Source organism: Corvus kubaryi, unplaced genomic scaffold (genome assembly GCF_017639235.1).
Source record: "Corvus kubaryi isolate FWS band 111438036 unplaced genomic scaffold, C.kubaryi_AGA036_p1.0 split3-73, whole genome shotgun sequence".
Lineage (NCBI taxonomy): Eukaryota > Metazoa > Chordata > Aves > Passeriformes > Corvidae > Corvus > Corvus kubaryi.
The window spans coordinates 21,427,458-21,444,518 of record NW_024582091.1 but is presented as its reverse complement, the minus strand read 5'-3'; the positions used below and the strand labels follow the sequence as shown (position 1 = coordinate 21,444,518).

The window sequence follows — 17,061 nt, the reverse complement described above, 5'->3', positions numbered from 1 at the left end:
AGTTTGTTATCAGTGACAGGGTCTCATAGATAAAGCACAGAAGGTTCCCATGGCTCAAAAAAACTGCCACGACTTCCTATGTGACCTTGGCCAACTCATTTAATTTTTATTTGCCTCAGGTACCTTTAGTACAGTTACAATAGACAATATATTCTATTCAAGCCTAGCACTCTCTGTTATTTTTACTGAGAAAAACTAGAGGGGTCATTTAAGATGGTGCTGAACACTCCAGTAGCAGCTCAAAATCAAACATTTTTCCATTTCTTGCAGGAGAATGAACATTAAATAATAAAAATTCTAATGAAACTATTTTTCTAATATTTTTATAAAATATAATTATTATTGTAAAGACAATACTCCACCTTTTTTTCCTATCTTATTTAAGAATGCCTGAAACTAAATCTAATATCTTTTTTTACTTCCTTTGTCAAGCCTTATATTTTGTGACTGTGTATTCAGCGATCAGTTCTTACTCTGCTGTTCTAAGACTATTGCCTATATTTGCATTAATTGAAATGGATAATTGAGGCAGTGACACTGTCACTCTCAGATTCAGCAGGGCAGTCTCTTCTCAGAAATAATGTGACAGTTGCTGGCTTTGCATTGGGATTGGCCACAAGCCTCCACTTGTAGTATAATCGTTGATAAAATATTTTAAAATTGCCAGGAGTAGAACTGCCATGGAGCTCAGCCCTAACCTTTGAGAAGTGTTTACCTATGGATGTGTTAAACACATCTCAGTAGGGTAGCTGGGCATTGAGAGAAGATGGACATGAAAACAGATTGCAAACTGCAGAAGAAAGACTCATCTGCACGGGAAACACGCACATCCCTGTAACAAGGACCTTGTAATGCTGTCACTGATCTTTCCCCATCATGTTACTCCTCTGGAGAATCTTAATTTTTACAGGAAAGAAATATACTCTTTGGGTTAAGCACTGTGTTTCCTTAGCTAGATGGTGATGTGTATAATACTGCTTTACCCATTCTAAAACAGTTAAAGTAAATAAGTTGCTTCTAGTCATTTAAATTGCATTTTTGCTAGAGGTCTTATGAGCAATATCTTTGCAGTACATGTTCAGAGTTGTCAAATATTGCACAAATATGCTGCCCAATTCAGCTAAGAGCTAGTTGATGTATGAAATACTTACTGTACTAAACTGCAGACTGTGCTGGGTGGATGATGGTGGCTCCTCAGAAGGAGCAGTAGAATACAAAAAGTACTTCTGGCCATGCAAAGGAGCCCATGTTGCCATTTTGGGACTCAAAGAAAGAGAATGTCCTTCAGCTTTGCACTTCTCATCCTCCCCAAACCTCCTCAGTTCATAACAGCCACTAAAACTTTGGAGAACCATGTCGCTTGAGTCTTTTGTTTTGCTGCTTATGAGGAAGTGGAGAAGTTCTTAGAGATCCTAAGCATGGTTTGAGCCCATATATTGCCTGTTGGTAGTACAGGTGTGCCAAGTGCTTGCTGACAGGTGGTGGGAGGTACAGGAAAGGCCTATTTTACAGTTGTGTATGTAAGCTTTGTCCAGAAGTGTCCAGGGAAAGAGCTTTTGTGTAATGGTTGCATTGGCAACTATAAATAAATGGGCAGCTTTACTGAACGAAGGGAAGAGAATCAAATTAACTTGAGAATGCAGAGGATTACTCAGAAACAAGTGAAGAGCAGATGCCACATCTCTTGCTGCTGCACATATTCTTTGTGTATGCAGTAATATTCCAGTGACAGCACAATGTTTGCAATTTTACTTAAATACTGGCTGCTTTCATGGCTGTATGGCTATTATTCCACATTAGGAATGTGGAAATAATAGAATAATCAAAAAATCTTGTAGGGCTTATACTGTGTGGCAATGCTCATTTACAGATATTAAACAGCAATGGATCACTTTGTAGGGAAAGTACCTGGACATGTTGGGCTGGAATTGCTGCCTGCTTGTGTAGGTGTATATATATATGTGGGAGAAGGGAGGGTTACCTTTCTGGTGTTGGAGTTTTGCTTGCTGTGGATAATCAGTGATCTGGTATATGGAAGCATCTTGGTGATGGTTTAATGATGATTTGGTGCTGCTTGTGCATAATCCCTCCCCCACCTATGACAAACCTTTTCCCAGTAGGGGCTGGAGGAAATGAGTAATGCTTAACCCATTTGTGTGATCAATTCACTTAAGCAGCTACTGTGAAATGTTAATCACAACTTTAATTTGTACTACATTAGCATTTTGATTAACTTGTAGGCTTGCTAGCACACTTGAAGCACTTTTACTCATAGTTACAGCTCGGAAATGACTTTTTGATTAATTAAGTTTGTTAGACAGCAGCTGAGCTTCCTGAATGCTAACCTTAAGGGGCTAAAAGTTCAGGAGAAAGTTACTGGGAATAACTGTTGCTGTTGAAAAGGATTCTTGTGAATGCACTCAAAAAAATTTGATTATTGACCAAATATTACATTCCTACTTTGAAGCTGACTCTAAACTGTAAAGAGGACAGATTTATTATGAGAAAGATGTGTATCTGTCATGGTTTTGGTAGATTTGTTTAATATTTGAAACAAATGCTGGCTTTAAGAAATTGTTTATGTTAGGAAACTGGGATTTATTGCAAAGACATTCTTATCAAAAACGTTTTATTCTTTTTGCAGTTCACTGGTATAGTAGAGAATATCAATTTATTAATTAGTAATTTGAAGTTAAATTGGCTGTTGGGACTCAGTGAGTTCTGAACGTTGGCTTATGCCCCACCAAGTTTACATTGCTGGTATCACACTCTGTAGCTGCTTTTGTTTCTGTAATACTATTAAAAGAAATCAGTAAGAACCCAAGGGTTGCACTCCACTTAATGTAGACAGTAAATGGTTTGTCCTTTCTGTTCTGTTCTGAAAATACTAATAATGTTACTATGGAGGCTAAAGGATGAATACAGAGATAGGAATCTTATGAAGCAGCTAGGAAGGTTTTAATTTGCATACATCAGTGAGACCTTTATGATGATGGGAGGATGAAGAATTAGTCTCTCATAGGGGGTAGCAGAGCATATGGAAGAGGGGACTGAATATGCTTGCAAAAAAAAGTGAAGAGAAGTGGGATACAGAGGGCATTATAAAAGGAGTGCCTTCTGAATAGGATTAATTACAACTTATTCACTATATCTCTGATAAAGTACAAGGGGGGATGCTCTGTAGGCTGAAACTACACAGCTGTGTAATTTATGGGCAATTTAATTGATCTGAAAGAACTCCTTCCCCTCCTCAGATTAAAACATTTCTAAAAAGTAATTTTGGACTAGACCTCTGAATTTCAAAGGTTCTGTAGTTACCTGTTTCACTGATATATAACATACCAAAGGTAGTGACCTTAAACTCTCTGTAATACTTCAAATAAATTCCAACTTTTCAAGTCAGTTGCTGTTTCTAAGATATGTAATTGAAGCATCATAGTCATGATTTATATAAAAACATGAACTTAAAGTACATGGCATGCTTTAACATCTGAAAAAATACTTTACTTTTATTAGTAGAATATCAAGTCACATGTGGATCATAATATAATCGTATGTGTTGGAAGGCTTCCTACATTTGAAGCATGTGCAAAAAAAAATTATTATTATTATTATTATTATTATTCTGAATTCATAGTTTTTAGGAAGAAAGGTAAAATGCATACCCTTTTGTCTATTATCTATAAATATTTGTCACATAAATTCTGTAGTCTTAAACAGCTGTAAGTAGGCACCATTCTAATGATTTTAATAGCTCTATGGATTTAAAATCCTACATGTAACTGAAATCTAGTCCTAGACTAAACTTCAAATTAATGAATAAAAGCACTCAAGAAAGTGTCATAGTCTGTGAAGCATTGATACAAAAAATAAAATTAATCTTTTAAGGGTAGATAAATTTGAGCCATGAAACTCACCCTGAGTACACCTGAAGTTTCATCCCCCATCCACAAAGTCATTACCCCCAATGGCATCGCTGTAGGCACTCAACTCAGCTGAGTTATCACAGGTGTAATTCTCAACTGCAATAGCATTTCTTACATTTCTTGAGCTTGCCTCTGTTTCCAGAGCAGTTATTATAGTTTCATTGTCACATCCCTTAAATATAATTTATCCACAAAATATTAATATTTGTACTTACAGGATTTAAGTTGAAATGCTTAGTATATTCACAGTTATATGACAGGTGACTTCAAAAAGAAGAAATTATTCTAAGCAGCATTCAGTCTGTATTAATAAGATGCAAGCTGTATCACTTTTAACACTTCAATAGCTTATCTTAAAGGAAAAAGCTATTTAAGTCATTTGAGTAGATCAGAAATTCTGCTAGTTTTAGTCTGGTCCCCTGCCACCTACCCAGTCGTACAACAGTCATCCAGAGTATCTGACTTTCAAATGAAGGATATGAAAGTAATACCAAAACCAGTGTTTATAAAAACTTCGTAAAAAGTCTCTAGAATAAAGAATTTAGCAGTCAGGATATTTTGGTAGCCTGAAAAATCTTCTAAATGAGTGGGAGTGAGTGGAGGAGGGGGCTATGTTCATTATGGAACAATTTAGTATCTGTTATTTTGAGCACACACAGGGAGTGCTTCATAACACCAGACAAAAGCAGTGTGTTGCTATCAGTGAGTGTGTCGCACACTCGTCTTCCACATCCTGCCTCCATCTTTGCTTCCCCTCAAACTAGGGAATTATAAACCATCATTTAAATTCCAAGCATCGGTAATAACTTTGGCTAGAAAGAGACAGATTGTTAAATCTCAGCTTCATGTTAGACCAGAAAGGTACCATTTGATCAGTTTAAATCATTCCGTACTTAAGGATAAGCAGACACTGCTCTTAAAAATAAGGAGATAAAAACCTGATCATAGATGCTGAGGGCTTGGTCTTGATGCACTCCTGGAATGATGACAGCAATAGCCAGATTTTGATGCAAACATTTTGACACTCAGTTCTGAATGCCATCAGAATGAAAGTTTTTGCCGTACCTGACAAGAACATCTACATCAGTTGTTGAGCATCAGCAATTTTGTGCTGCCCCTGCCATGGTTAGTAGGTTGTTGTTTTCCACATTGGCACAAGCCAAGCTATTTTTTATGGCGACAGACAAAATGTAAAGGAGGTGTCACTAATTGCTATTATTACTTCGTATTTGACCAAGTATGACATTTGGAAGGCTTAAGAGCTATTGTTTGAATCTTTCATATAAACCCATATCAGTATAGGCATCTGCTTTTATTCTCCTAAGCACAGAAGGAGCTCAAAATAAGATGTTGGTAAACATATTTTCTACTATAACAATCAATAATTTCCTTGACTCCATCTATTTACCCCATTTATTCTACTTTATGTTTAAAAGTTGTGGGCTTAGAGGGGGGTTTTTTGTTTTGGTTTATTTGTCTTTTTTTAATTTGTTGGTTCACCAAAAAATACATGTATATGTGTACAGAAATACTTTTCTGTAGTTAAAGCATCCTTACTGATTCCTGTTTCATTTCTTGCACTCACTGTCCTCTTAAGTTTTTCTCTGTGATGAAATTACCCTGTAGTGGTTTAAATTCATAGGCTAGAAAGGCAGGTAACCAATTTGTGCCATTTCTCAATTTAGAATAATACTCTTAATCTGTTCCAATCTTACCAGCTCAAAGTTATTTAGAATTTACTTACTTCTTTGCAAAATAAGAGCTAAAAAAAGCCACAAGTTTCTATAAAATTATACTGGTTTGTACTTGAAAATAACAACAAACCAAACAGGTAGCAACTAGATAAACTAGAGAGACTAAATATGTTATTCATCAGATAATATAAATATTAAATACTTTAATTTTTTGTGCTTTGTATTATATTCTTTGTTTAGTTGTTTATGTTTACATTTGGAAATAGGGGAATGACTTAAGTTGTTACCTTGAGTATTTATAGGAATTTCAGTAACCATTTAAGTATCAAGCATCTCTGTGTTTTTCACTTAGAGGAAAATGAAACATGTGGAGGTTTCCAAGGCAGCAGATGAAACAAGCCAACTTTACCATTGTTCTGACTTTTTCACAATGTCACTGTCTTGGATTTCACATCCAGATAGAGATGCTGTGAATAAATTCTATGGGTGAAGAAGCAGAAAATAAGGAGGAAAAGAGGATTTGCCATGTGGATTCATTATAACAATGTGGAACACAGAGTCTCACACACACAGGCTTTCCTTACTCCCTACGGGATATCTATCTGCAGGCCTCTATCAATTTCTAGGAGATTTTCTATGTGAAAGGATCCTCCAGTTAATTTCAGAGTATAGCTTGGTTTAGATTTATCTTTCTCTTACATCTTCAGTCTTCTTTTCCCCTTTTCAAACCTCTGTTTAAAAGGGGAGAGAGGGATAGATTTGGAAAAAAAAAAAAAAAAAGAAAGAAAACAACATAAACAGTGTTATGCGTGCGTCTTCAGAAGCATTTTATGAAATACCAATCCTTCACGCTGACTAAAAATACAATTTAGTGTATTCTTCTTGTTGCTTATGAAAAATATAGGATATCTGTGCACCTATTATTCTTCACATATGTACAATATGTACAGCAGTATCATATGGGGGAACATGATGTTTCAGGCTGTCAGAATAGCAGAAAAGAACAAGAATCAGGTAGTGGAGAACAGGAGGCAGATACCAGACTGTCTCAGCAACACAGACTGTTCAGAAACACAGACTGTACTGTATGGATAGTCTTCAATATACTTTAAAATGTGAAATCAGGTAAAGAGCAGCTTGCCTTGTAATTTTCAAAGACTGACTCCAGTCTGATGCTGAGAACAATTCCATCCTTATGTGAGTAAATGTAATGTGAACCAACATATAAATCTGCAGGCCACAAAGCTGCTCCTTTCAAATGTGATTTCTAACATAATTTTATTTTCTGTTTGTTGAAAATAGTCCTACATGGAAATCACTTTGGCAAGCCAAGTGAAAAGACAGAAAATGGAAACCAGTAAGGTTGTGTTGTGAGGTACTGGTTCTAGGGTCACTATGAATGTTAGAGAGTTTTAGGGTGCTATGACTTTTCCTACAAAAAAAAAATTAAATATTAAATCTGAATCTTTATTAGCTGAAAGGCACTTTATCCACAATTCATGAGAAATGAGACAACATTTGTGTAATACAGGGTAACACTTTAAATATTTTTCTGTCACTGATCTTATCACCCCGATCTGGAAAAAAAACCTGTTGAAACTGCATTGTAAACTGCTAAAATAAACTGTGTGACTTGGCCAGGAGTGAAACTAACTTGTGTCTTTAAAGTCAGTATTTCTCCAGAATCAGTGTAATTTAATTGAAATAGCTCTGCGTGTGTAAACAACTCCTTTGTTTAAAGAAGATTTCACTGTTTAGTTTGCCTTAAGTAAATGCTGCCTTTTGTTTGTCTGTAAAACATTTGATTAAATGTAAAGACTTACACAGCTTCTCCTCATTACACTAGTGGCTGGAAAATAAGTTAAAATGGTGCAGGTATCTGCTGCCTAAGTAAGTATCAAACAATATCATTTGTGTTTACAAGAAAAACCCATGGAAACATCTGAAGCCTGGTCCTAAAATCAAACTACAACTCTCCTAACACCAGGATGGTATTTAAAAAGGTGTTGAAACCGTTCAATATACCAGATTCAATATATCAGTGTTCCTTGCTTCCTTAAAAAAACCATTTTCTAGTATTTTAATCAAACACAGAATTCCCTAAATTACAAACTACTGTTAAATATTTGACTTTCTACTCTAATATGAATTAGAGTGTTGTAATATGAGGACCCACACTTTATTGTGATCATAATGTTATTGAAGAACAAAATAAGCAAGACAACTAACATAGCGTCATTTTCTTCACCAGCTAAAATGCTTTCATGAATCACAGTCATTCTTTCAATGTACTCTAGACAGGGTAAAAAGTATATTATATATCCAAATAGCTGCATTTACTATTAAAAATAATTGGAACAAAAAATTCATGTTTGGTTCTTTTTCCCTTGGAAGAACTCTTAAATTCACTTTCAGACTAACCAAACAGAGTGTAAGTCCAGTCAAGAAAAAAAGCAAGCAGAACCATTTTTTTCATGTCCATAGGGCCATTTGCATTGCAAAATCCATATTGAATTAGCTTTAGATCTTTATGCTAATGGTACCAACAGTATACCTCTTATTTGTATTGTCAAAATATGGGAAGTAGTGGTGGAATGGAAATTCATGAGACATGGAAGGCAGGATGATTTTTAACACTTTGAAGTCTGATGTATAGCTGGATAGGGGTTTTTTGTTTGCTTGTGTTCTCTGTGTACTTTGGGAAAGCTTTTCAGGATCAGGATAGAGTTGCCAAAGGAGAGACAGCCAAACATCCCTCATTCTCAAGACAATCAACTGTTTACAATGCAAAGGGTGAAATCCATTTTGTTTCTGATCGCTTTTACTCACCCTAGGTAAAATATAAGCTATTTTGTAAGCTTTCTTCAAGATTTCAATTATGTGTCAGTGTTAAACAAAACCTCAAATACGCTAATAAGCTAAATTTTAGTGCTTTTATCTAGTCCAATTCCAGGGATTTTTTAAGTACTTAGTTCAAATGGAAATAATAATTGCTCCTGGTAAATGATATTTGTATTAATTTTTGAACAAATGTAAATACATTGGTGGTGTTCTTAAATAGTTCAATTATGTAGTTCTGAGAAAGGTCTCATGTCAAAATATAAACAAATACTGCCATTAATTTTAACCTTTTCCTTTACAGTAAGTGTTAAGATTCATTCCCTTCATTCTAGGCTGGGTTATGTCAAAGAGCACTTACTTGTACGGAAAAGATTCTACCTTCAGTTCTCACCCCCAAAACCATTGTGTAAATTACCTTTTCGAGAGTAAGAGCTGATGACAATGATACAGGATTTAATTCATCTTTTTTCAAGGTTAATTCCAAAGGTGCCTAACTGCCATCAATAAAGGTTGAAGTAAATTCCTGTGTTAAGGCCTAGAAATCACTGTATGTTCACATTAAACATTAATGTTAAACATTAAATACATGCTCTTCCTTGTATGAACCAGGTATGCAATTACATTTGCATTCTTTGTTTTTATTATGTGTCTCCTTTGCTTAGGCAATGCTGGATGTTGCAGCACATCATGGCTGGCTGGTGACTGCTCTGAATATAACCAACCTGGTGCAGATGGTGGTTCAGGGTAGATGGATACATGACTCATCCCTGCTTACTTTGCCAAATATAGAGCTCCAGCATCTTTACCTTTTTCGGTATGTAATTCTTTTAAGCATTAGCAGGTTTCCAATTTCTTTCCACTTCCTGCTGCTGATTGTTTGAATGTCATTGTTGGGCCCGAGAATGTTAACAAATCAGAAGCAGAACTCTGTCTTTCACAGTGATGCTTTGCCAAATGGATTTTCTGTTTCTGTTTTCAATATTCATGGATTAATTAACCCCCACAGATTATTTTGAGAACCGTGATTCCAGACAAATTAACAAGAGACCACTGGAAGGGTTCCAAGTGCTAACAAATCTAACTCTGTATGTTAATTATCTCTTTATTTTAATCTATTATAAAACTACATTAGTATCCATCTTAACATCATAGATAAGGCAAAGCTCTATAGATGCTTAGATGATGCATAGATAATGCTAACCAAAAGTAAATGACCACTCTTTAAAAACAGAAAACAGTACTGAATTTTACCACCAAAACAACTGAATACAAATGTTTGCTTTCCCTCCCTGGGCATATGTTTTGCTGTCTGTATCAGGAAGTGGAGCCAAGGCCAAAGGAAGAGTGTGCATGGAGGTTACCAAGGACCTATCGAGTGTCTTCCCGAACTAATGGCTGCCTGTGAAGGAAAAGAGAATGTTTTTGCTTCCATTGTGGGCAGTGAGTTGCAAGCAGCGCACATTTCACAGGTAACACTTTCTATTTGTGATCATTATCACCAATATCACATGTGATTGGAAAGGAAAAGTAGTTGGGAAAAGAAATACTCTGTCCCCTTCAGTAAGTATCATGTGACGTTCTGTATAAAGTGCAACACATTCATTGCTCTAATTTCAAGGTACTGCTGGCTTTACAAAGGTTCTTCTCTGCTTGTTTTCTTAATATTATTCTCACTTATTCCCTGCTAAGCAGTAACAAACTCTGGTTTATGGCTGATATTACCGCATCTCTCTGCTCTAAAGATGCTTCTCTAGGTCATTCAATCTGCTGAGTGTTATCCACCTTTTCATAGCTCTGCACTAGGAATACATGCATTGCAAATGTCATCATAGCTGTTTTCTGAAGTGGTCTGCCAAACACCTTTTTTTCTGAGAATACTCTTAGTAAAAGATCTAGCACTCATTTTGTATTTGAAACAGAAAAAGGAGATGAAAATTTCATACTTCACAGGGGAGGGGAAAAAAAAATACTATTCCAAAATGTTGAGCTACTAAAGTCTTGTTTTCAGTTTGATTTTCAAGGCATTTGCAGCAAAGGACAGCTATATTCCATAGCATTCATCACATGCTAAGCCTATTGATTTCAAATAAGATGAAAACTTCAAAAGCTATGCTTCAAATGATTTTTATTTGAATGTTTAAAAGGACAGCAATATATCCTGGGTTTGACTGTTCAGCTTCAGTTAAACCTTTTACTGGTATGCAGACAAGAAGAAAAGTACTTAAATGTCTATAACAGATATCTGCATTTGTAACCAAATTAACATCAAAATTTTGAATTAAGAAAATGTATTGACATCAAAAAAAGGCTTCCTTTAACAACAGATTTCTAACATAATACACATTGATTTAAGTCCAACTTTTAGATGTGATAAAAAATTAGAACATTGTTGTAATTAGTTCAGGGAGAACTCAGAAGTAAACTTACTTAATTTATTTGCATAAATTGCCATTCTGTTATCTTTAAAAGCAAATGCAAATTGGCTCTGTCTGATATGATGATGGTTATTTGGCTCAAAAGTGCTTCAATTTGCGTAGCAATCTGGTGTCGTCTCTGCAGTGAGGCGATCCCAGGTAACATACAAATCCTGAATTATTCCAGAAATTAGTATGTTTAAAGCATCAATTTAAGTGCTAATTGCAGTAGTAATGAGAAAAAGCAGTACTACTGTGAGATTTGCATCTACTGCCCCATCAGTATGCCTGGAACGGCTGCTGACTGGCAGAGGATTTGGCTGCTAATTAAATAATTGTATGCATGGCAGTGTTCTCGTCTGATTCAATAGATGAAGATTAATCCTCAGATAAATATGTTTGGCTGGTATTGAAATGTCTTAGCAGTTTCTTCAAAAATAGCTTGTGTGTATGTGGTGTGTACGTTCACACTGCAAATGACTCTATGCCTCTATACATCTATGTTTGTAAATACAGATGCATATAAGAGGGAAAAACATAATGTCTTGCCATCACATGAGGAGAAAGTTTCATTTCCATGAGCTGGGAATGGCTGTATTGGGTATAGCAAAGCCATGACTGTATTGTTATAGGGCATGACAAATGTGAAACCTTTATACCAATACATTATATTCCTTACTCTATTTTTTACAGGGGAAAAAAAAAAAACCTATTGTAATACCTTGCAAAAAATTAAAATTCATATTGAGACTGCCTGTTGAGTGTCTTCATATGTAAAGTCTTAAAGTTCTCACATAGACAGGGGCCAACCAAGAGAAAAATTCTTCAGCATCTGTATGATATGTTTTCTATAAAGAAAGAATACTAGGCTACAGAGTTTAAGCTTAGCCTTTTGACAGACATGAACAGAGTCAAATAAAATGGTAAATATACCACTAAATTGCCAAAACCATTCTTTTCCTAAAAAACATTTTACTTCTTACTCAAAGTATATTGAACCCATATCTTAAAGCTAAAGATTATTAGCAAGAAACTGGTAAAAACAGCTTAAGCTTTACATAAATTTCAGGCAGATGGGAAAAGGAAGAAATTTTACATTTGGAAGGGAGAAAATGCCTTTTAAGCAGATTGGTAATTAATTTTTAAATAGCAGCTCTTGAAGTTGCTCATGGATTTGGAATATCAGGCTAGGTCCTGGGGAGACAGATTATGGGCAAAAATACTAATGATGTTCCCAAAGGTTTGTGAAGAATTTTTCATTTCATTATGATTTGAATCTATGGGCTTGGTAGATAAATGTATATATATAGCACATATGTGCATGTATATATTGGATATGTTGACATAGTTAAAAGGAGGTCATATATGCTTGTGTGTTCCTGTACAGCAAAAAAACAGTAAAATTGTCAAAAAATACCGAAGCGACATGGTAGCCTGACTTTAATTTTACAGAATTTAGTATTATAATTCCAAACCTTACTGAAAGTCAGGGGAGCTTTAAAAGCTGACAGCCTAAATTCAAACTATTTAGACTAACCCCAAGCTCTGATCAAAGCTCTATGTTTGTTTCAGTGACTCATTGTGAATCATACTTCTTTAACAAATCTTTTTCAGTATCTAAGTCACTTAAGCATTAGGCACCTTGTAAAATATTAAGTTGATATTGATATTTTTGAAAGAGAAAAAAGAAACTTCAAGATTGAAAATAAATAAATATTATCTCTACTATGGTATTATCTACTTTTACTCTGGAAGTGTCTGTGTTCCTATAATCTTCTTTTCATTTTCACCTGCTACTACTTGACTTTTTTCTTTGGTGAGAAAAGCATTTCTTCATTTTCCCCACATTGCATGGATGATAAAAAGGCCTCCTGCTGTGCAGACTGTATCAATGATCAAGCAGTACTAACTTTGCCTTTGATTTTCAGATATACAAGACTTGATAAATCAAGGAATCATAAAATCCTTTAGGTTGGAAAAGACCTTTAAGATCATCAAATACAACAGTTAATAGCCAACATAGGATGACGTATTAAAGCTACTTTCTCATCTAATTAGAAAGTTACTCAGAGTTACTTTGTTTGTTTCTATTATGAAAGCTACATGAGGACATGACAGCCTTTGACAAATAGATTATGTTGGGGTTGTATGGTATAAACCAGACCAAATCATAACCTTCACCAGATTATGATGAAGGTAACAAGTATTGCCACTACAGGAGTTAATAAATTATGATCTCTGCTGAAATTAAACTTTGTTCTAACATATTTGTACCAGTTCTTGTCCTTTGAGACACATAAAAGCTTTCAAGGTAAATGGTATCTAAAGTACAGCCAAAGAGGTGATCACCCCGTTGGTTTGTATCAGGGTTCCTCTCCTGAAGTCAGCAGAAATACCCTGCTTAAACACTCTCACACAGTGGGTCTGTAGAGTTCCTACTCTAAGTTTCTTCTTAAAAACCTTTACATTCAACGTAAAATCATTTGCCAGTTGAGATGTTACTACTCAAGTTGTCATCCAGTGTGATCTGCTGGAGGTGGGTTTAGTAGTCTCGTGTATGAAGTGTATCAAAATCCTGGCAACAACAACTTAGTTAAGAATGTCGGTGGTATTTTTTTCACCTTCTTCGAAATGCCGCCTTTTTTTCCCCATTTCCTTTCAGAGTTGGGACAAAGACAGATGTATTTTTCCTTAAAGTCCTAGCTGTTTAGTTTCTATTACAGTTTTCCTGTCATTTCCTAGCTAAGACACAGTTAAGAACATCGGTGCAATTCATCTGTGTCCCCTGCTTTTACGCTGCAGTTCCTGAGCGCTCACAGCTGGCCCTCCCCATCTTCTGCACTGAACAGACACAGCTGTTCATGCAATACACAGAAGAGGAGAGAGAGAGAGAGAGATTAGTTGGTAGCTGAAATCAGTTTTCTCATTTAGTTCAGCCAGGCTCTGGTAATGCAGCCATTTTAATCCAAATAAGCCTATGCTGCAGCCGAAATGGGCAGTCCTGCCCTCCCCGTGCCGTTTTCACCTCCTCTGACCCAGCTCACCGCACAGCTGCACAAATGCTGTGTCTGCCTCAGGCAAGGAGGTGGGAATGAGCATCTGGGGACGAGGGGAGGAGGAGGGAGGAATCCTATCAACCCTCTCACTGACAGTCAAAATGGCCTGTAGCCAAGTGGCTATGTGAATGCTTGTGCCAGCAGGGGAGGAGGCTGGACCACTTCTTTCAGTGGCACTGAAGGCTCATGCTTATTCAGAGTCACAGGATTAGAGAATATGTTTCCACAATCAGCTTTAAGCTGATCTAAGTTCATGCTGTCACCAAAATGATTAGCAAGCTGATCCATCTAGCTGCACAATCCCATCATGGCAATGCCAACATACCGGGGATAGAGAGGGGCACAGCGAGCTGGTGGGGAGAACGCTGGAGAGAGAGACAGCACCACCTTTCTGAGGGCAGCACGACCTTAGGTCTGCTTACCATGGCTGCTGTATCCCTAATTATGTATTGACATATACTATTACTGTCAGTATGACTAGTGGCAATGATGTCTGCAAAAAGCAAACTTAGCTTTCGTTAGGCCTCTATGCCTTCCAGCAAAGAAAAACTAATCAGATGCATCAAGCACAATCTAAATGGAAATACATTTTGTTGAAACACAATATGGTCAAACCAATACTTGAAAAATAAAATGCTTTTGTTTTTTCCACATAAAACATTTCTGTCCCATGCTATTGCCCATGTGATTATGCCCTACCCTCTTCATTCCCACAAGTTCCCATTTTGGTATCTGATGGCTCTTTGCCAAGATCAATATTCTTATTTCCTTCTCCTTCCCACCCTCTAGCTTTTCATATATGCTGATTCCTGTTCTGTTCCGGGAGTGGAGGGGAAAGACAACAGGGCAGAGGGTGATTCTTGGTCTTTTGTTTTTTTCTTCCAGTGCCATCCTGATCTATGTTTTTCAGCCATAGGAAGGCCACAAATCACTGCCTCCATTCCACAGCCAATCCCATTTCTTTTTCCTAACAGATTTCATTGAGTGAACGTGCTAATTTTCTTTTTCACTAAATGAAGGCCTACATTGCTCCCTTCCATTTTTGTCACAGCTTCTCAGAGCTGCTTTTCCTTGTCTGATAGAGACCAAAATGAGAGAAACATAGGGCTGCATATTCAGGATGCCTTTTTAAGGTTAAGAGAGTGTCATGTTGATCTACACAGATTGTATCCTCCAACAACAGTTCTCTGCACAAGGATGAGGGAAAGCTGAGGACCTGTTGCAGTTCAAGAGAAACTGCAGAGACTTAAAATTCCTCAGGAGAATTCTAAGAAGGAGAGTTCATGAAGATCGATGCAAGAAAACCTAAAAAAAAAAATAGGGATAACTTTGGATATGCAGTTGAACTTTTGGTTAATTATCTGAACTGATCCTCTGAACTCTCTGAGGTTTGCCTATTGCTAATTAGCACTGCAGTGACTTGTTCTTTATGGATTATGCTAAGGAAGTTTAATTTAAAACTTAATTATATTAGTTTTTAAGTGGCTTATAGGGAAAAAATACTTTAATCAGGAGCAGTAAGGAATTTTTCCTGTGTTCAGACATCAGTAATCTTAGTATGGCATGTGGAACATGCTTGAGGAGTTTCACATTTGTTTTGTTTGCTAGGAAGAAAGTAGCATAAGAGGTTAATGAAAGGTATTTTATGCTTATGATTGAGAGTTGTATGATTACATATATTCTAATACACAATAAAATATTATTAATATAGAAAAATATGTAAACTGCACATTGAATTGTTGTTGTTAGAGTGATAATGACTGTACAGATTATCTTGTAATCCATAGGGATCTGGTTTTTCTACAGGCTTGGAATTTCTTGTGCCGTTTACCAATTCTAAATGTCAGTCTGAGCATTAAGGGCAGCTGGGATGATACAGTTCAGCCACAGAATGAAGTACCTGTTCCTTCTCTGACGACAGACACACGAGATGACAAGAGATGGATCAAACTGCATGCTGATCAAGAGTATGTGCTCCAAATAAACCTGCACAGAGCCCAGATGGGGTACCAGGTAGACTAATTTATCATTTCCTTCCCAAGTGCACAAGTGTCCAATAATCCATTTACATTATCAATGATGCTTTGTACAGTATAATAGGTTTCTTTATGGTTTAAGTATTATGTAAGTTATAAACACTTTCAAAGCCTCTTCTATATTAGTAGTGAAGAAAAATTTTTTTCAGGTTGCAATAGGATAGTAAGTAGGCTCTTAAGGTAAAATCCTAGACCAAGTCAATGAAAAAAAAATCAAACTAGTTTATAAGCTTTCCAATTACATTCACAGATGCTTCCAAACTGCATACCAGACTCACACCTATAAATATGTTTCTACTCGTAACACATCCTCAGGCCTTTACTGAGAATATTTTCCGTCTGTTTTACATCTGATTCTTTTTTGAACAGCTCCTAGAACAACTTCCACATACAGTTCTTTCCCACCTACATTTCAGTCCCAGCCCTTTGCCCATTTAAAGCACATCCCATTGCTTCCTGGGCCAGTCAGCTTCCAGGGCTCTCAGCAAGTCTTGGTGTGCCAAGCCAGAAACTCCAGGAGCTGCACCCTTTTCCAGCTGCTCTGCCCCTGCAGCAGCACCTGGGTGTACCTGCATGTTGGCTCTGGGGAGAGTTGGGCCTGCCTTCGTGTGGGGCACTGCTGACACTGGAGCTGTCACTCTCTTATCTATGCCTTGTCCTGTCATTTACATACCATGAGCAGCGTATGGACCACCATGGTTATAATTTTGCTAATTAATTTCTCTAACATTTCAAATAATTAAGAATTTTAATTTCCAGAATTAGAGCTCAAGGCAAAAGTGGAGAACAGTTTTAGCTGTTACTTCTGAGACTCTTAAGACAATTTCATTTTGATAAAAATAATAGTGGAGATACATGTGTTCTGTTGAAACTCCTGAAGTTATCTTACATTAGTTAAGAATGATATTTGAAAAGTATTCTTGTTTCCCAAAAGACTTTTTGTCCTGGCTACAGCAGATTCACCATAGTTGCAAAGGGAAACTGTCTTATTTTAGGAAGGACAAAGGGTCGAAGCTCATCCATACATCATTCTATTTGCTGTGCCAGCTACTGGCAGAGACTTTTCCTAAGTAGAAACCATGGAAAAGAAAGGA

General features: G+C 36.5%; 1 protein-coding gene across 2 annotated transcripts in view; it reads left to right on the top strand.

Annotated features, from left to right (window-relative positions):
- The window catches only part of ASCC3 (activating signal cointegrator 1 complex subunit 3), a 257,776-nt gene that overhangs the window by 237,064 nt on the left and 3,651 nt on the right, over nt 1-17,061 (top strand). For both annotated transcript variants that reach the window (XM_042016301.1, XM_042016302.1), the window contains exons 38-40: nt 9,124-9,275; nt 9,780-9,930; nt 15,738-15,944. In XM_042016301.1, coding sequence (XP_041872235.1) covers nt 9,124-9,275; nt 9,780-9,930; nt 15,738-15,944 — 510 coding nt within the window. The remainder of the gene's footprint in view (nt 1-9,123; nt 9,276-9,779; nt 9,931-15,737; nt 15,945-17,061) is intronic.